This window comes from Mastomys coucha, unplaced genomic scaffold (assembly GCF_008632895.1).
Source record: "Mastomys coucha isolate ucsf_1 unplaced genomic scaffold, UCSF_Mcou_1 pScaffold7, whole genome shotgun sequence".
Lineage (NCBI taxonomy): Eukaryota > Metazoa > Chordata > Mammalia > Rodentia > Muridae > Mastomys > Mastomys coucha.
The window spans coordinates 47,833,032-47,853,711 of record NW_022196913.1 but is presented as its reverse complement, the minus strand read 5'-3'; the positions used below and the strand labels follow the sequence as shown (position 1 = coordinate 47,853,711).

Sequence of the window (20,680 nt, the reverse complement as noted above, 5' to 3'; positions counted from 1 at the left end):
AGTTATCAGATGGTTGTGAGACACCATGTAGGTGGTGGAAATTGAGCCCAGGTCTTCTGCAAGAGTAGCTAGAATTCTTAACTGCTGAGCTAGCTCTCCAATCCCATATTATGATTTCTTATAGCATGTAGTATAGTAGAGTAACATGCTGTCCATGTTTATAGCCTAAGAGGCTTAGGCTATCTCACATTGCCTAGATAAGCTGGACCATCTAGGCGTTTGTAAGAGCATTTGACAGGACTGGCAAGATGGCTCAGTGGTTAAGAGCACTGGCTGCTCTTCCTAAGGTCCTGAGTTCAAATCCCAGCACCCACATGGTGGCTCACAACTACCCGTAGTGAGATCTGACGCCCTCTACTGGTGTGTCTGAAGATAACAGTGTACTCATCTATAATAATAAATAAATCTTTGGCAGACCGGAGTGAACAGGGTTGGTCAGAGCGAGCAGAGGTCTGAAATTCAATTCCCAACATGAAAGCTCACAACTATCTGTACAGCTACAGTGTACTCACATATATAAAGTAAATAGATAAATCTTTAAAAAAAAGAGTATTTAACAATGGTTTTCATAATTTGTCCTTGTTAGAAACACTGTAGTACCCTCATGACAGTGATAGGGTGCATTAAGTGATATCTGAAATTAAACTCAGAGGAAGTAATATTTTACAATGACGTTCTAATATATTATCAAGCTTTAAAAATCATTTAAATATCCCATTGGTTTCCCTACATTCTAAAATTGTTAAAAATAAAATCAAAGTATAAAAGTATTATTTATACCCTAATCAAATTGCTGTTTGTTTCTATATTGTACCTTTTTTTCTGTTTTCTTCTCAGGTTTTGAAAGTTGTAGCAATGGTGTAATATCAAATAAAGCACATCAATCATATTGCCATAGTAAACACCAGTTATCCAGTTTGAATGTACCGGAACTAAACAGTATCAATGTATCAAGGTCACAGCAAGTTAATAACTTCACCAGGTAATAAAGTGACTTCCCTAGTTTCTGTATTACTAGGAATGGCCAGGGCCTTGATGCCATCTTTACTGATAATCTGCATCTCTGGGCTCCCAGAAAGTAAAAGGGTAGGGACTCTGTTTCCTATATGCTTTTAACTTCCTTGTGTGTAGAGCTCTGGTCTATAGAGTAAAAAGCCAAGGCTTTGTAGAGAGACTCTTGTCTCGAAAACAAACAAACAGAAGATATATATGTTAATGAACATACCATGTGTCATTACATGCTCAGATTTAACATTAATGGATTCTTAAAAACAGTGTAACCACTTGAAAACAAGCGTTTAAGAGCAAAGTTATAAGTATTCAGCCTGCCCAGTGATGTAGTATTTCCTGTAACTAGAACCAGAAACACTGCATTTTCTTTCTTTCTTTCTTTCTTTCTTTCTTTCTTTCTTTCTTTCTTTCTTTTTTTTTTTTTTTTTTTTTTTTTTTTTTTTTTTTGTGGTTTTTCGAGACAGGGTTTCTCTGTGTAGCCCTGGCTGTCCTAGAACTCACTCTGTAGACCAGGCTGGCCTCGAACTCAGAAATCCGCCTGCCTCTGCCTCCCAAGTGCTGGGATAAAAGGTGTGCGCCACCACTGCCCTGCCAAACACTGCATTTTCAAGCAGTGTTCTGAATTACTTATTGAAGGAGAACCAACTGTTAGCATGGAATCTTATAACAAATAATATTTTAAATAGTAAATATAATTTTAAGAATTATATTTGAAAATTTGGAAAGACACTGAAGTTCCTAGGTTATCTATCACATGACAGAAACTTTAAAGGGTAAAAGGTACAGGATCTTGGAGCAGGGCACAAAAGACTGAGAACAGTAGGAGAAAGGACTGCTGTAGAGGGTGGGGTACTCTTTTACAGTCAAGTGGACCTCTTAGAATAAAAATGAAACAAATTCTTAATGGGAGACCCAAATGTTAATTAGAACTTTATTGTTGGTATGTTGATTATTGACAGAGTTCTGCCTTTGTTCTGTGGTAAGTTTTTTGTTGGTCTGTGACATTTTCTCTTAGATGCTGTCTTCTTGACATATTACTACTGTGCAATAATTGCTCAGTGGAGCAGTTATTACGTGCATTCTTGCTTAGCCACAGGGTTGATGATACAACATCCTCCTTTGCAGTCAAGAAGGAAAGACATTAAACTTAGCAAGTACTTTTAAAAATTCTCACCAGTAAGAAGTATTTGTACTTGAGTAATGACTTTTCTGCAACAATATTGTGAAGTTGAAAAAGATGGCATTAACTGCACCATTTTACAGATGTGTAGCTGAATATCGGAAAGTAGTTGCTGTTTCCTAAGGTCACTAACTAGGTAGTAAGTTGCAGAGCTGAACGTTCTCACCAGGACCTCTGACTTAAGAACTTGTGCTTCTCTCTCCCTTTGTCTGAAGTGTTCTACCTGCTCTGCCCTTAAGACCCAGGCCCCGGTGTCACCTCTTGGATATGTCAGTCTGTTCTATAGTCCTGAGTCCTTGGTGGCATCCTGCCTGGTCTTTCTCTTATACATTTGTTGCAGAGGAAAGTGGGTAGGGGGTAGAGGTGGGAAGGTGTTAGGTGTGATGTGCACATGTGCAACTCTATTCAGCTGTCAGTGAGTGAGTGGGTTATCTGTCCTATGGTTTGGTTTTTGTTATGATATGATGCAGGATGAGCAAGCCTGGGGTCTGTTCAAAAAACATTTGGCTACTGTTTAAAAATAAAAGTGGCTTAGCTGGGAATGGTGGTATATATACCTGTGATTTCAACTACTTAGGAGGCAAGGCAGGGCGATTATAAATTCAAGACCTGGGCAAGATAGATCATGTAAAAATAAAAATGAAAGTGAAGATTTAATAGTCCTTTAGAGTCACTAGTCAAAGGACAGCCTGGACAGGAGTAGTGGTGTCTAAAGCTAAGAAAGTGGAAGCAGGTGAGACAGGGGACCTTAGATTTTGTTTTTGTTTTGTTTATCAGTTACTTTTGAAACAGCACAGTCTTAAATAGCAAGGACTGATAACAAAAGCGAAGTTTCAGTAATGTAGATATGAAACAGTCTAGAAGCATACTGAATATTGAGGACAAGGAAGCAGTGCACTGGGTTCTTTGAGTCAGGTTTATCAGTTCAGAGAACAGAGTTACTCTGTTAAATGCTGGGAATGATTCTTGTGAGTAGCGGAGAGGGTTGTCTCAGAAAGATTCAGGCACAACAAAAAAGTACAGATCTGAGTTTGAAAAATAAGTATTATGCAAAAGCATGACTTTTCCATAGTAATATAAAGTGACAAGAATTATTACGCTTTTGCATGTGCCTTCATCTCCAGGAGTGCAGATTTGTTGAAGAACAGTCATGTGTGGTTTGATACATTTGAGATTTAACCTCATTTACTTCATTTGCAGATTGCTATTATCTTATGAAAATTAGTTTCTTATAGGTTACAAAGTTGTATAGTAGTAACTTATCTTAAACTAATTTCTAAAATTAGGTTTGTTTTCTTCATTTTCAGTAATGATGTAGACATGGAAACAGATCACTACTCCAATGGAGTTGGAGAAACTTCATCCAATGGTTTCCTAAATGGTAGCTCTAAACATGACCACGAAATGGAAGATTGTGACACCGAAATGGGTCTGCAGTGATATTTCTTACATTTTAAATAAAAAATGGTGGCTACAAGGTTATGTTTTTACTTGGACTGATTCACAGCTAAGCATAAGCCAAATATCCAGATGAAACATCTCACAGAACGCTTGTGAGCATGGGTTGCTGGAGTGAGCAACCTCTGAGCTCTGAGGGAGGGGCCAGCCTTCCTGGTTCAGCTGTCCTTTGTACTTATACTGCCTTGGGATGAAGGTTGAGATCGAAAGTGTTTTTTACACTGATTTCAGGGTAGCCAGTGAGTCCAAGTGGGTAGAAATTATATTGTCTTAAATTCATTAAATGCAAACATGGCATGCCTAGTGCTATCCACGGTTGTGACTTCTCCTTCTTTAAAACAACAACTTAATGATGCATTCGAATGCCTCACTTTTCTTATCAGTGAAAATGATTGAATCTTATAAGTTATTTGTTAGAATTTGCTGCGGCATTAGATTTCTTCATATTTTGAGACTAAAAGGTAATCACTGAAGTTGTTTAAGGGACAGTCTGATCTTCCCTGTTCATAGAAGACCCTCTGTATCTAGAGATACTTATATACACTGGGTAGGGGAAAGTTCCAGAGCCAGATTTACCTGGATTTGAAAGCTGCAACTGCTACTTACTAGCTGCTTGACCTCAGACAGAACACATAACTGCTCTGTGCCTCAGTTTTTTCATCTGTAAAATGGGTAAAATAAGTCTTAGTCACTGAAGAGCAGGTGAATTCATCTCTGAAAAGCATCATATGAATGCTGTTACTAATAGTGATTTTTGTTACTAAGTTTTAGTCACCATATATAATATAAAATACTTCTAAAGGTAACATTTCCCTTAATAGTATAATTGGTCTTTTTCATTAGTAAAATAAAATATCATCTGTGTTTTCCTTTAGGGTCTTAACTTCCAAGAACATTTTATTGTATTTCTGTTTGCTGTCTGTTTTCTGTTAAAGCCTGAGAGGGCGTTATGGTTTCATTCCCCCACCCCCCATCTCCCCATCCTGTTTCATATAGTGAGTTACACCTAACTTCCCATGCAAACACTGAGAGGCTCTTGTCTTGTGGCTGCACACTCAGTGTTGGAATCCAGACTCTTGAGACACATAAAATATGGCTTTGAGCTACAATGTTCTACATAAAACATTTTTGAATTTTTGTGTTAGCGGCCAGGCATGGTAGTACATGCCTGTAACTCCAGCCCTTGGGAAGTCACTGCCAGCCTGACAAGACCTTGTCTTGAGAATTTTCATATATGTATATCTGTATTTAGATGAAGTACTAAAAAATAGTTACTAAAGAATATAGGATATGTTATGTTAAAAATAAAACATGTATTCTCCCTTGTTTTTTACTGTTCTCAATGCAGTAAGTAGTGAACTAGCGGTTGTTTTGCTTACAGAAGTTGACTGCAGTCAGTTAAGACGCCAGCTGTGTGGAGGAAGTCAGGCTGCCATAGAGAGAATGATTCACTTTGGCCGAGAGCTACAAGCCATGAGTGAGCAGCTGAGGAGAGAGTGTGGCAAGAACACAGCAAATAAGAAAATGCTGAAGGTAAGAGTGCTGCTTGCTTTATGGGATAAACCCCTGGGGGCTGGGAGGCATGTTGTAGAAGTTTCAGTCTGTTCCCACTGGCTACTGTTGTTCCTGGGTCTGTGGTAAGAGAGAACCTCAGTGCAGCAAACTCAGGAGAGCTGGCTGGGAGAGAGAGGACAGGGCTAAGGACACACTATACCCTTTGCAGACAGGCATCCAGTGACCCTCCACTGACTTTAGTTCTGCCTGGGGACCTAGTCTTACACATACGAGCTTTTGAGGGATTATTCATATTCAAATCATATCATGTGTTTTCCCTTGAGACTTATAAATGTGTCAGAGGTACCAGATATAGTTTTGTTAAACATTGAGCAAAATGGTAGAAACTTTTTGGAATTTGTACCTGGGATTTCCCCTCAGAACTGTGCCCATTGGGGGTCAGAACTCTTGATGGCATTAGGCAGCCGTGATCTAGAACATTGGGCTCCACACATATAGCCGTTGCAAGTGCCAATAGCAGCACCGTGTCCCCGTGACTTCCTAGGCAGTGGCAGTGTGCTGCTGAGACTACAAGCTTGAGATGGATTTTTTAGTAAACATTCAGGGTTGCAGCAAATTAAATTGGTTTTATAGGGATCAATGAAGGACTAGATCATCTTTCATGTCTAGAATGGTAAAAATGTATTTTGAAGTCTCTTCTGGATATGTCCGTGGTAGATATATGATAAGGATAAAATTTCAGTAAAAAGTTAACCACGGTTTTGTGTATTAGTTGAAGATGGAGTGCTTTGTTAAACTAGGTTGCATCTAATTCTATTGATTTTTGAGTTTTTAAAAGTTGAATTGTTATAGATAAATCACCACATACCAAAATTACACAGACTCATAGACTATACTCTATCTCAGTGAATGTTGGTATACTTAGAATAGCCACACACCAGAATTACACAGACTCAGACTATATCTCAGTGAGTGTTGGTATACTCAAAACAGCCGTTCCTATACTCTGTCTCAATGAGTATTGGTGTACTTAGAACAGCCGTTCTGATGCTCTGGGGCTTCAAATTGGATTTTTACATTTTTACTATCAAATATATTTTTATGTATTCATCTACTACCATAAAAAAATTATGAAAGAAGTAGAACTAGAAAAATAGCTTTATATCCTCTTTCATAGCTCCTGCCTATTACCTGTATTCATCCCCAAATCCTATTGATTTTGGCCCCTGATAAGGCAGAATATCGTAAGCAGGAGCACATGGAGGAAGAGGCTTTCACCCCATAGCAGAGAAAAGCAAAGAGAAAGAAAGAAACTGGGATCATCTAGATCCTTCAGAGACAAGGTTCCAGGGGCCTACTTCCTGTAGCTAGGTCCTGTCTCCCCAACTTCCAGGACTTCCAAAAATAACACTACTTGCTGCGATAGCCTGTGACAAACATTTCACATCCCAACACAGCACAGCCTAGAAAGCAAAGGGAAACACTTATGGTGCTCATGCCTAATAGAAATTACATGAAAGGGCAGATGACTGCTTGTATTTGTTCTGAACCTGAACTGAGAATTTAGTGGTCAGTAACTTGTGATAGTATCCACTACCTTATCCTTGGCATAAAGCCAGCACTAGTAAATATTTACTTGCTCAGTAGCCTCAGCTAAAGGCATTATGTCTTACATTTCAGTAGCTGAGGTTGGAAGAGAAGTGTAGTCACCATAGCACATCTTCTGCTGTTTCACATGTCAATTGAGTTTCTAGTGGTAATCCCCAGCAATCAAGAGAGTTGTGTACTAGATATAAAAGAGTTGGTAGAGACAGATAGGCATGTGTCAGCAAAGTAGCTGTCCATATTTGACTTAGAGGACTTTCTGATGTCGAGATTATGTCTTTATGACTCTTCAGTGTTAAGGACATCCATCTTGAGTATATGCCAGTCTGCAGCACCAGTACATACTCTATGAAGCTCTTCAGAAGCACCTGTTGAAGAGTGTTATGAAAGTTAACATGTGGGCCTTTGTTAAGTTTCTAGGCATCTGAACAGTACTTGGCAAGATGTTGAGGGCTGTTTTAAGGCATTGGTTCTTAATATTTCTGATGTTTCAATCCTTTAAAATTGTTGAGGACAACAGTTCAGCTCAGTGGTCAGGTGCTTACCTGATCTGGAGGAAGCTTCCAGATTTTCTACAAACATTGACTCACACACACGGGGGGGGGGGGGGGGGAGTAGGTGGGTTCCAACAGTTTTTGCTTAAATGTGTTACATCTACTGGTATATATGGTACTAGAAGTTAAAACTACATCTTCAAAACTGGAAATACTCATTTTAAAGTCTTTATGAAGAATGAATGTACACCCACTTAAATGAGGATAAGCATTGTTTTTATTTGGGGGGTCTCTAATGTAATAATAGATGAGCTATCTTCTCATACCTGCTTCTGCATGGTGTCCATAAATCAGTCATTTGAGCAATGAAAGTAAAGAGGGCAAGGAAAACTTTAGTTGATGCTATGAACAATTTTGAGGTTGACATCTCCTTGAAAGGATCCTAAACACTGTCTGTGGACCACACTATTGGAAATGTCTCATTTAGGTGATATTTGAGATATGAAATATGCTCAAGAATTCTTAGGTTTTCTTATACTCAAGTCATTTGACTGCGTATACTCTCAAAACTTTGTGCTGATTGGGCTGAATGAAGGAATGTGTGATTATCTACTATCTTTGAATACTTATGATTATATTCCCATAATCTCAGTATGTCTTTGGTTTAACATGAAACTCAGAAAATGTCATTACATGACCATATCTCCGAAGTATTTCTTGATTACACTGAATTATGTGAAAAGTTCATCTTTGCCAATAGATAAATTGCACTTCTGACTTCTTTCCCCCTCGTTTTCCCAAATTTACCTTGTTTTTTTATAAGAAGTCAAGAGGATATGAGAAAAACAGAAAGGTAGATGAGGTTCTGAAATTATTTCTTATTATTCTTTATTTGGGGTTATATTTGATTATGGTTTTTTTTTTTTTTAGTGTTTGGGGATTTTGAGAACCTTCTAGATCACACATGTAATTATGTATCACTTGAAAAGAGGGTATGTTTTAAGAAATATATATTAGACAGTTTTGTTCTTGTACAAACATCATTGTACACATAACCCAGACCTAGATGATATAGCCTACTGCACAGCTTGCTGTATTCTGGTGTGCGTGTATTGTGGCTGGCACTGCTTTCTATTTTCTTTTTCCTCATCACAGTCACTGAGTAATGCTGACATGATAGGAGTGATGTCAGTAGGTAATTGACAGGCTCCATTATAATCTTAAGAGATCATCTTGTATGTGCAGACTCCCAGTGGCCTAGACATGTTTATGCAGAATAGCACACACAAAGAGAATGGTTTGAAGTTAAAGGTAAAATTTTGCTAATACTTTTTGATTATATGGAGCAGTGTTCTGTTTCCTTTTATATGCACCATCCGGAAGTAAATGGCTAGGGAGTTCCTGCAGCTGTGGTTGGCCCAAAGTGTCCTCTGGACCCTTGTCCTTCCAGGTCTCTAGTCTTCCTTTCCTCTTTTTTTGTCATCTTTATTTTTTTGTTCTTTAGAGCCTATTCCTTCCAATAACTCCCGAGGAAACTGGATTGATTGGTTTGCCAACCATTTCTTGAATGTTAACAGTGTGATTCAGTCATGGTCTCAAGGAGCTTTCAGTGCAGCGACTAACAAAGAGTCAGCCACAATTCACACTGTCTAGAAAGTGCTGTGGCTCTAAGTCAAAATTGAGTACTTGGGGATTCTACATTTCCCTCAGAGGTACTTCCATTGAGACCATCTTGGTTTTTTTTTTTGTTTTGTTTTTTGTTTTGTTTTGTTTTGTTTTTTGTTTTTTCTTATTGAAGCATAACCTGTAGTGGCACTGTATTTCCTTCAAGTGTGTGTCTTATGTCCCACATGCATTGACAATTACAATGGCACCTTTTAAAAAATAGAGTCTCACTAGTATTTCTCTCCTTTCTCGACAGATAGTTTTGAGGTGGCAGTATGATTTGCTGTTTTCTATTCATTGCTGTTGAGTTTTTGTGACAGCTTTATATATATGCATCTTGATTTCTTTGAAGATTTTCCAGTGAGATAAATGTTAGGAATTATTGAAAAGGCTCTGAGTAGCTCCATGTGGCTCATGCTCCTGTTGCTAGACTGCATTCTGGATCCTTCTTAGCAGGGAACCAGCAGTGGGAATGGATTACAGGAGCAGCTTATGGCTAACACTACAGTCTTACAAGTGGTTATTTCCATAAAATTCTCAGCAGGGGAAGAAGTATTACTCTCCTGATTTCATTTGTGTTCCTTAACCTTGAACTCTTCTGGGTGTTTATGCTTGGGAGTTTGATGCTGGCTTTCTTGCTTAGAACTTCACTCTGTTTCTAAGCCAATAGTTTTCAACCTGTGGGTCACAGCTCCTTTGGGGGTCACCTATCAGATATCCTGCATATCAGATATTTACATTACAATTCATAACAGTGGCAAAATTATAGTTACGAAGTAACAATGAAATAATTTGTGATCACAGAGTGAGGAATTGATTTAGGGGTCACAGCATTGGGAAGGTTGAGATCCACTAAGTAGTGCTGCTCTGTGAGCCTTCTCAAGTCTAATACCTGTCAGGCTGCTTTTTCTAAAGTCCCATTGCCTCTCTATGGAAAACATTTTCATCATGTAGTTTTGGAGTATTTTAGGATCAGCTCCTCAGCCATGTTATTTTTTTTTTCTTTCTCTTAGCCTCAGTTTACGTGTTTCTGTTAGGTCAGTAGAAATATGCTAAAAGCACTAATTAGGTTCTGGTCATTGCTGTTTGTGCCCTCTCTAACAGCTGTACTCACAAAAATACAAGTAAAATGTTAGCTCTTATTAATGTATAGACTAGTAACTCAGTGGGAACCTCTATCTTACAGTACTGTGTGATCTTCATCTCTCATCTTAAACTAAGATGCCTCAAATAAAACCTGTAGGATGGATATACCAACCTCCAGTGAAAGCAGTTGAGGTGATCTTTGAGTGCCTGAAATGTAAAATGTTGGCCAACAATAATTTATTACAGCTATCATTTCTGTGAGTTTTTGTTTTTAAATACTAAAGGGGGGTGAGATTTCTGCCTTTTTGGTGGTGTCAGGGTATAGATCCATGCATAGTTTAAATTTGAGTCTATGTACTAGTTGCTCATTGGGCATATTCTTGGCAACCTTTAAAATGTAGCTGCATGGTGGGGATGCCACATCCCATCAGATGGCTGTGGTTTACAGGGTAAATTAGAATTGATGAGAGTCTTGGAAATAGTATGAATAATAAGTTAGCTCTGTGGGATAATGAACTGTTCCTTGAACAGTAAGCTGGAGGTTGAGTATGGGATAAGGAAGAGAACTACTTGGTCTGTTGGACACAAAAGCCTGGTCAGTATCATAAAGAGCAGTTACTGTGAGCACACAGGTACACATAGCTTTATTATACCTGAGACACCTAAGTAGTTACTAGCAACTCTAAATGGTATATTAAGAAACTTTTGTTTCTAGAACTCTCATTGTGATTGGGCAGTCTAGCCTGAATGAAATAGTAATAAAGGCCAGTGGATGAGTGTGTATTTGGAGGCATGTGTGTTCCATTTCTGTAGCCTTAGACTAACTTCAGATTGTATCATGGGCTGTGTGGAAGACATAAGCCTGAATACAACTGACCAAGAAGCATTTCCCTGCCCCCAAACCTGCTTTAGCAAAGAAATGCAGTAATGTTGAATAAGGGAAATATGCTTGAGCAAATCTAGATGTTCTTCAGAAAATGTAGCATTTAACATTTTCAGGGTGCTATGGTTCCCAGTTTGTAAGTTTACAACCTCTGTACCACCCTTCATTTGTCTGTGTCTGCACTGGAGTCTCTTGTATTTATTCCTTTGTATATGTGTGTGGAATATTACTCTAGGTCAGGCTATTGACTTGGCAAATACAAAAACACTGGAACTGCCTTAGTTGTCTTAGTTACTGTTCTGTTGCTATGAAGAGACTATGATCAAGACAATTCTTACAGTTTAATTGGGGCTGGCTCACAGTTTAAAGGGTTAGTCCATGATCATGTAAGAAGCACACAGGCAGAGATATAGGCAGCAGCAGAGATACTGGGCTTTGGGGCAGACTTTTGAAATCACAAGGTCCAATCCCAGTAACTACCTCTTCCAGCAAGCACACCTAATTCTCTCCAAACAGTTCCACTAACTGGGAGCATTCTTTTTTTTTTTTTTTAAGATTTATTATTATATATAAGTACACTGTAGCTGTCTTCAGACGCACCAGAAGAGGGCATCAGATTTCATTACGGATGGTTGTGAGCCACCATGTGGTTGCTGGGATTTGAACTCAGGACCTTTGGAAGAGCAGTCAGTGCTCTTAACCACTGAGTCATCTCTCCAGCCCCCTACAGGGACCATTCTTATTTAAACCACCACAGGACATTGCTAATTTCATTGATTCTCACACAATTCTTTCTGTGCAATAATTTCTCTTTGTAATCACCCAAAATCACGGTCAAATGATGACACTGGCATTTAAGATAGTCTGGGGTTTTTTTTGGCTAGCAAGTAGTACAGCTTGGACTTGAAGCCAGTGTCTGAAACTTATCCTGTGCCTTCCATGGTAAGACAGGAGAGTAAAGAGGAAGCTATGTGCCGGTTGTTTTAAAGTTGTAAGACAAGTTGTTTCAGGATAGTTGGAAATAATATACTGGAGTCTCCAAGATCCATCTTGGCTTTATTTTTCTACTACTAAACTTGAGATGGTATTCAATGAGATCTCTCTAGTTCCCACATTTACTCAAAAATAAGGCAGGCCTTATTCATTAGTGTCAAATATACATCAGTGGTCACATGTGACAAAGCATCTGGATGTTTTGTCTTTCTTCCTTCTTCATCAGTATTAGCCCATTCCTTCAGAATTGGTTTAAATTTCCCCATTTTGCTTGTGGTGGAAGAATGGCAGAAATGAACAACAACAAAAAAAGTGGAAGCCAGTTAAGACTTTGCTGTGTTCTGAAACATAGAAACAGGTTTAAAGGATATAGTCACTTAGTGTTTTAAGCCTGTATCTTAACTTTTCAACCTGGAGTTACTGTGAACACACTGACATTGTTTTCAACAGGACGCATTCAGCTTACTAGCATATTCAGATCCTTGGAATAGTCCAGTTGGAAATCAACTTGACCCAATTCAGAGAGAACCTGTGTGCTCAGCTCTTAACAGTGCAATATTAGGTAAGTAACTAAAGCAAGTCAACTAAACTTTAGGTACATTCTCTCAAGAGTTGAGAGGATATTGTCCTAACATTTGTTTCAGCAAAATAGGGACATACATCATTCTTTTTAAAATACAGAAAATTTCCTCCATTCTGAACAGATTACATGGATTCTGATAGAATAAAGTGGTAGATTCTAGAATGTATCTTGGAAAAGGTTTTGCCTGCATATATATATAAATATTTAATGAGTCTTCCCATTTAGAAAGAGGTGTTTGGGTAGTCTTTGTGTCTAAATGAAAAACCATACTATAGAGGCACTCTATCCATTGCGGACTGGGAATCATGGGCATTCTTCTTTTAAATTCTCTCATCTACCTGGCCTAAGCTGCTCCTCCTGTATGGAAGAGGATATGGACATGGCAAATAGCCTTTTGTTTTTCCAAGTATATGTTATTAGGGCCAAGTTGTGGAAGAAATAGGAAATCCTGAGTTAACTGGTGACCTTGACTAGCTCAGGTGAGAAAGGTGACAATATAAGAAGGTACAGAACCTTCCTGTATCAGTAGCTTTGTTTAATAGACTGAGCAAAACTTGGTTTAAGAAATTTGGGCATGTTTCCAATGAGTTCTGATAGTTGCTCCACAGGAAAGTGAGGCTAGAACGGAGTGCTCGAATAGATTACTCAGGAATCCTAGCTGGAGCCACCTTGATACCCTATACACCTTTTGACTCAAGGTGTTTCAAGGAGTAAGGGTACCTGAATTAATCATAGCTCTTGTGCTTAAGACATAAGCAGTACCAACAACCCCTAGACTCAAACATTTGCTTTTAAATTAAGCAGATGGAGTAAGTAGAAAAGCTTTGTCAGTGTATATAGGAAAGGGGATGCTGTTTGGTTAGTTTCTCTGTCACTGCAGTGATGTTAATAGTAATTATATACTGAATACTTTTTTTTTTGGTTTTTCGAGACAGGGTTTTTCTGTATAGCCCTGGCTGTCCTAGAACTCACTCTGTAGACCAGGCTGGCCTGGAACTCAGAAATCCGCCTGCCTCTGCCTCCCAAGTGCTGGGATTAAAGGCGTGCACCACCACTGCCTGGCCTTCCTGTGATTCTTAAAACATCCTTTTCCCTTTGTATTTATCAATAAATGAGTACTTCAATAATCTTAGCCCCCAGACCACTTTTAATTAAAATGTATTTTCTGACCAGTCTGCTCCATGCTTTTATCTTCTATGTGCTTCATTCCTTCAGAATTTTGTAAACTCTCAGCTGAGGCTGTAGGTAATTGGATAGAACTTGGCAGCCATTGTCATTAGTTTTGCCCTGTGAATTTTGCCAGCAGAGGACTGATTAGTTTTTCTAAAGTTTGGACACCATCTCCAGAGAGTTGAGTCCCGTCACCCTTAGTTCATGTCACCCTTTGTAATGACTGCACATTTACTCCCAGCACTCCGGAGGTAGATGCCGGCCTGGTCTACAGAGTGTCCTTATCAAAAAGAAAATACACCTGTCTGAGGGTAGTGATGTGTAACATCCAAGAACATTCTATTATATCTGAACTAATCAGAGGTCAACCTTGATTCTAGGATGGCTTTGCTCTGTACTCTGACAGGCCTTTACTTGCTTCTGAAAAACATTTACGAGCACATCTTAGAGCAGCTCAACAGTCTTCACTGGACTTTACCTACAGGGGTTGGGGTATGATCGCTGGAAACTTTAAATGAAAACCTGGTACTACCTTTTCTTGTTACTGTCAGCTGACCTTGCCTAAGTAGATGGATGATAAGAGTTGCCTTATTTCAATCCCAGGTGTCATTAGGTTACATCTTTTCCATCAATGTTCACAGAGCAGTAAAAGGTTGAGAATATACTTTAACAAAGATCTCTGAATTCCAGGACAAACAGGAAAACAAAGTTGAGACCATGTATCAAAAAATAAAATTTAAAAAATACCTTCATTTTCCAAGAACATTTCTTAGAAATACCCATCCGCTTTGTTAGTCAGATAGTTCAAATCCTCAGACACTGATATAGCAAATATTGTAATACCCTGATTGAAAGATGATTTTTAATACTTTCTAATCCTTTCTCCTTAGAAACCCACAATCTGCCAAAGCAACCTCCACTTGCCCTAGCGATGGGACAGGCCACACAATGTCTAGGACTGATGGCTCGATCAGGAATTGGATCCTGTGCATTTGCCACAGTGGAAGACTACCTACATTAGCTATGCACTTCAAGAGCTCACACTTACATTGTGGCAAATAGTCAACATGGAAGTAGACCGGCTCTGCTGATTTGAAATTTAGATTTTTTTTAATTATGTACTGGGGACAGGTTTTTGTCGCTTTACATTGCTTCCTAGTTTACAGCATGATGCAAATGATTTTCTAACTTAGTGTTAGGAGAAACTATTTTCCATCTTTTAACCTCTTAGTTGTCTAAGAGTTAAATATTACTGAATTTCAGACGTTCAAATTGATCATCAGAAATCCTTTAAAACAATTACCTAAAAGAAACCAAAAATCCTGCCTTCTTTGTTGGGGGGAGGAGGGGGAAGGAAATGGAACAAGTTGTGTTTGTGTTAGCATGTGGGTGATGTGAACTACAATCGGGAGCTGTTCCGACCCCCGCTCCTGTGTAAGCATTCAATCAGTGTAACTTGCAAAATGCATAAACATCCGACAGTTTGAATTTAATAGTGTTGATGGAAGAAATCATTTTTAATGTGTACTGTAAAACTTGAAATACTCAGGAGCTGAGTGAGTATGTTTGTTGCTACTTACAATCCCAACCTGTTAGTCCCAGTAGTTTTGTTTTAACATGGTCTTTTTCAACTTTGTTTCCTGTTTAACTACAGATGACTTCTGTTGTAGACTCACAAGTTTAACTGTTGTATTATAACAGTATTACATGTCAACAGTGTGGTTATGACCTTTATTTATATAAAAACCAAATATTTAGTCAATTTACCGTGTCTTAATTTAATCTTTGTACACCTTCCATTTTTAAGTGCTTAAATGAGTACTATATTGCAATAAAAATGTAGTGATATAATTAACCAGCCATTAAAAATTTACTTCTACAGATATTAGTGTCAGTTGAATTTATGTATTAGGTTCTCATATACTGCTTAGAGTCTTACTGTCAGTCCAAGTTTTACTGACTACCTTTAAGTAATTGTGTTAAAACCTGACACTGTGCATGGAAATAGAAAAATAGGAATTTAACAAGTAACTAGTTAAAAATAAAAGCTGTTCCAGAGCTGGCAGGATTGCTCAGCAGGTAAAGGCACTTGTTACAACCTCTGGAACACACATGGTAGGGAAGAATCAATATAAATTGTCTCCTCATACACCATGTGTATGTGCAACACACACATCCCTACCATTCTCTTTAAAGAACAAAAACACTTATTTCAGATGAATTTAGTCCATGGCTGGGCAAAGTTACTAGCTGAAGTTTAAGTCTTCTCCAACAGATGTTTGTTTACCTGCTCTTGGGATTTTTTATTTTTACCCTTACCCTGTGCTCTTTAACAATGACTTCTTACTCCTTGACAACAGGAATCACATCAATAACACCAGAATAGCTTTTCAGCTGTACTAAAAAGACTCCATGAATGGTCTCTCTCTATCCCTCCCTTACTGTGGCGACTCAAAGATGAAAATTCCTCTTTAACTACTTTTCCCTTCAGGACACTCAATTGTATTCTAGAAAAGAAATGTAACCAGCTGTTTCCCAAACAAAATTGTTTATGATTTTTATAATGATCCTTTACAATGATTTATCAATGACTAGATATTGAGAAGTGAATCCTCTCTACACCCAGTAACCTTAAACTCTATACATATAAAATACAGGTTCTTTATTTAATTTGACTTTGATTCACTTGTAAGTTTTCTTTTTCATTGTTTTGGCCATCCACCGTTTTTTAAACCTCTTGGCATTTTGTTGTTTCTGACCACCTACAAGAGAACAGAAGCTCCAGGTGTAAAAACATTCAACAGGTATTCAAAACCCAAGAAACATAAAATTTGAACATCTAGTTTACATAAATGGATGCTATTAAAGTAGATCATCCAACTTATAATCATGACCCACCTCCTTCCAAAAACATTTCTTTTGTAAAAACTACTAAAGCCATCTTACCCCAGGTGCTATTCAGAAACTGGGCTGCAGCCTTTTTCACTGGTAACCTCTTATTGTTCAGAGACAGGAACTTGTTTACTAAAGGGAAGAATTATGTATCACTGCTTTGTCATTGTGAGAACTAAGGGAAAGACATAGTCCATAAGAAAATTACCAGTAGTCCTCTTGGAATCTGCACCATATAAACAACTGTGGATGAAGTGTTTGGCTGCTGCTTGCCTTGAATCTCTCAGATCTTCATCTTTAAGCCTTACAGCCATGTAGCTTTTAGTCTGACTGGTGATCAATACAAAAGGTCAAAGTAAATAGAAGGTATGTGCTTGTTCTCCTACTGTATGATGCTGGAGAAGGTCAACCCAAGGTGGCTCCCATGCACAGAGTAAGCACTGTGACACTCAGCCACATCCTTAACCCAACTTTTTCCATCCATATTATGGTGGATGGGGTTAGGGTGATGTCAAACCCAGGGCCTCACAGATGACCTCTAACCCCTACGTGACTTTGACTTTCACCTTGAAAAGTCACTTTGTTCTTTCTCATCATTTTCTTTAAGGTGTACATAATATAGCAAGTCATATAAATAAACATTTTAAGGCAGCAAATAAATGTTGCTATCAAAACTGATACTTAGTAATCCAATCTTATAAACTACCTTCTCCTCATAAGCCAAAACTAATATGGAAACTGCATGCCATTGGGAAAAGCAGAACAAAACTCATTACCCGACAGTCTGCACTTCCTGAATTTTAACTTTCTTGGGGTTTCTTCCTTTTGCATGCTGTTCACTTTTCTTTTTCAAATTAACTGGAAAAAAAAATAAGATCCACTTTGTGAATATTTATATAAATTAACACTTAATGGAAGTTACTCACTACAGTGACTACATATCATGTGAGTACAGGTTTTATTTTGAAGAAATAGTGGAGAACAGACTTAAGCCAACTTTGGCCAGGCCTAAGGACTACAAGTAGCCAAAATATCTGTAAATGCACTTTACTATTACATGAAGTTATTTAATCAAGGACAGTTCATACCTTTTACATTTCCTGGTGATTTCTTTATGCTGTGAAGGGAAAAAAAAAAAAACAAAAGATGGGACTGGCAGGCAGTTGAGACAAGTACCCAAGATCCTCTCTCGCTTTCATGACCTCTGCCCTTAATCTTTACTCACTGAGCCACAAAGCACTGCCACCAACTTCCAATCACTGAACTAGCATAGCATGGAGTGTCTTCAGAACTTAAATCTGAGCACTGGTAGTAGGCATCCAGAGAATATGTTTAATAATAAGAGAAACTGTTTAACTTAGCATTCTAAATACCAAGTCAAGGCTGGTGCTGGTCTCACAGTAATGAGAAACTGGATTTAGTTAACAATTTGGACACTGGAGACAAAGGGTGAATTCCAAGTAACTAACAGTGACTAAACCGCCTGGAAGAGAAAGCACAGAAGCAACTGTACACATGGAAAGTGATGGGAGAGAAAGTGAGAAGGAAGGGTTAGCACTTGAACTTGGTTAGGAAAGACAGACTTCACAGAACAGTACAAACATCTGCTTATATGCCTCATGGATTAAAGATCTGAAAAATTATGGAAAGGTAACAATTTGGAGCTATTCTAATTAAAAAAAAAAAAAAAGACTTCAGAATTTAGAATGTTCTAAGGCCAGGTATGGTGGTGCTCACCTTTAATCCCAGCATCAAGAGGCAGAGGCAGGCAAATCTGAGTTTGAGGCCAGCCTGGTCTACAGACCGAGAGTTACAGGACAATTAGGGTTACACAGAGACCCTGTCTAGAAAAAACAAAAAGAATGTACCAGGAGTGCTGAGAGTTCGTAGACTATAAAGACAAACGTAACTCAAGCTTTGCGTTTTAAGCACTGAGCAATGCTGCTAAATGAAATGAACAGAGAAAGGGTGGCAGCAGGCACTACAAGGATAAAAGAAGTCTGGGTTTTAGAAGCTCTGGTTAGGTGCCTGCTGCAACACTAAATGTTCTCAGTCACTTACTTACCATCTATACTATCTATCTTGCTAGACAAAGTTTTGGAACTCGAAAACCACTGTAGCTTTTAAGTTTGGGAGAATTTCTTCAGGTATACGAGCTTTGTGTAAAAAGGCTTTACGCACATAGAAACGAAGTTACTTACTCAGCCTTTGACGCTGGAGTTAGCTGCTCTAAAACAGCATCTGGAAGCAGCTTTCTTTTCTTTAGGGATGAAGACATTTGAAGACAAGTTAAAATGATGGACAGGGATGCATGGAGATACTTTTAACGTTACTCATTTCGAACAGTCCTGCATTCCGGCCAATCTGTAAATATTGCCCTGCTACCTCTAAGCCGATAACAGAAAGGCTGGGCTTATAATGCCCAATACATTCTCTGTAATTTTACCCAAAGTAGCTCAACGTTCAAGTATCCCTGTTATGAATAGAAAGGCATTAGGCATGGCCACTCGAAATCTGATCTCTGGGGTGTGAAATAAGTGGTCATTGGCTCCAGTTTAGAATTTTAAAACTCAAGAAAACCTCACTACCTCTGGAAGCCTATAAGACCCAATGTCAGGGCCAGGTGAGTGTCAGCGCTTCCACGCCCACTTTGAATTAGGGCTGACATCAAATTAATATCTATGGCTCTTGCACCTCTCTCTCCAATACCCTATCCTAAAAGGAGCCTTTGGCAAGGGAACTCTAGCCCCGGCCGTGTTTACAAAGCGACAGGTTCCGCCTCCAACCTTCTGTTCGATGAACAGCTCCTCGCGCCGTTTCCTCTTCTCCTTCAACAGCGTTTTATCCCTACAAGATAAATGAGTCAGGTCAGCGCGGACCTAGCCTGGTGAGTCCCGAGACACCGACTTCCCGGGCGCCCCACCTGCGAGCACTCTCGCGCACGCGCAGCTCTTCCTCCTTAGCTTCCGCCTGGGCGCTTGCAAAAGTCAGCTCCTCCGGGGCTTCGTCGTCCCCGTCCTCCTCTTCGTCCAGTGGCTCCGCGGCCGCGCCGCTGCTGGGCTGCGCGAGCAGCAAGCCATGCTCCGCCTCCTCCTCCTCCGAGGCCACCTGGTCCTCGTCCACCATCGCCTCAGCCGGCGCGGGAATACGCGACGAACGCGGCCGTAGCTGCACCATGGCCAACGGAAAGACGGCTGTCTGACCCTTGACCCGGAAGCAGCCGGTCGAGGTGCACGGTGCGCGCTCTCACGCCCCCTGCTGGTTCGGAGGCCGCGAAAACGAGCCGAGGCGCGTGCGCGGGAGGGAGGGATGACCCTGAGACCCGGGGAAAAGGGGCGCGGCTTTGTGCTGCTCAATGTCGCCGCCTTTTTTTTTTTTTCCCTTTTTTTTTTTTTTTTTTTTTTTTTGTCTCCAGGTTGCTTAGGCAAGGGTGTAATAAATATGGAATGAATGACCCATCGTTGCTTGTGAGATGCATCCCTGTGTGTATTGTGTACGACACCCACCCCCACCCCCTGCCCATATATTTTCTGGGAATACATGGCCCAAGTGATGTCTTTTACCAGTTATACAATAGGAAATGATTCTTCGTTCCCTAATCTATCTATGTATTTGGATGAGCTGCCCTCTCTGATGTGTGTTCCCCAACGCAGAACTGTTGGCACTTTTAACGGTCCACCCAGAAAATCCCTGGCATGTTTAGTTACACTATTCTCTAAACACTCAGTTCACCTGACAATTGCTTCAACCATTCTAAAATCATTGATTGCTAATGTCACACTATATATATATATATACATATATGTATATATATATATAGTATATATATATATAGTATATATATATATATAGTATATATATATAGTATATATATATATGTATATATATATATGTGTATATATATATATGTTCAACAAATAGTTAACATATATACTTCCTACTTCTAAACCTTATTTTTTTCCTTCCTTGTTTAAAAGCAACTTCCAATTTAAAAAGAACAAAGTAAAGTGTGAACAAAAAGATTAAAACAAAGCCTGTTAGGTGGTGGTGCGTGCCTTAAATCCCAGTGCTAGGAGGCAGCGGCAGGAGGATCTCTGTGGCTCTAGGCCAGCCTGGTGTACAGAGTGAGTTCCAGGACAGCCAAG

At 39.2% G+C, this 20,680-nt stretch overlaps 2 protein-coding genes across 2 annotated transcripts in view; one reads left to right on the top strand and one right to left on the bottom strand.

Annotated features, from left to right (window-relative positions):
- The window catches only part of Ranbp9 (RAN binding protein 9), an 81,235-nt gene extending 65,709 nt beyond the window's left edge, over positions 1-15,526 (top strand). Inside the window, exons 10-14 of the mRNA XM_031359433.1 lie at positions 838-982; positions 3,499-3,620; positions 5,031-5,182; positions 12,341-12,452; positions 14,534-15,526. Of these exons, the coding sequence (XP_031215293.1) occupies positions 838-982; positions 3,499-3,620; positions 5,031-5,182; positions 12,341-12,452; positions 14,534-14,664 (662 nt within the window). The 3' untranslated portion in view covers positions 14,665-15,526. The remainder of the gene's footprint in view (positions 1-837; positions 983-3,498; positions 3,621-5,030; positions 5,183-12,340; positions 12,453-14,533) is intronic.
- A 648-nt stretch (positions 15,527-16,174) lies between these two features.
- Positions 16,175-19,741, bottom strand: Nol7 (nucleolar protein 7). Its single transcript, XM_031359434.1, has 8 exons — positions 19,459-19,741; positions 19,322-19,382; positions 18,737-18,795; positions 17,624-17,652; positions 17,312-17,393; positions 16,744-16,865; positions 16,590-16,667; positions 16,175-16,405 (listed from the first exon to the last, which is right to left on the bottom strand). The coding sequence occupies exons 1-8, from the start codon at positions 19,710-19,712 to the stop codon at positions 16,326-16,328; spliced, it is 765 nt and encodes a 254-aa protein (XP_031215294.1). The 5' UTR covers positions 19,713-19,741; the 3' UTR covers positions 16,175-16,325.
- Positions 19,742-20,680: the final 939 nt, after the last annotated feature.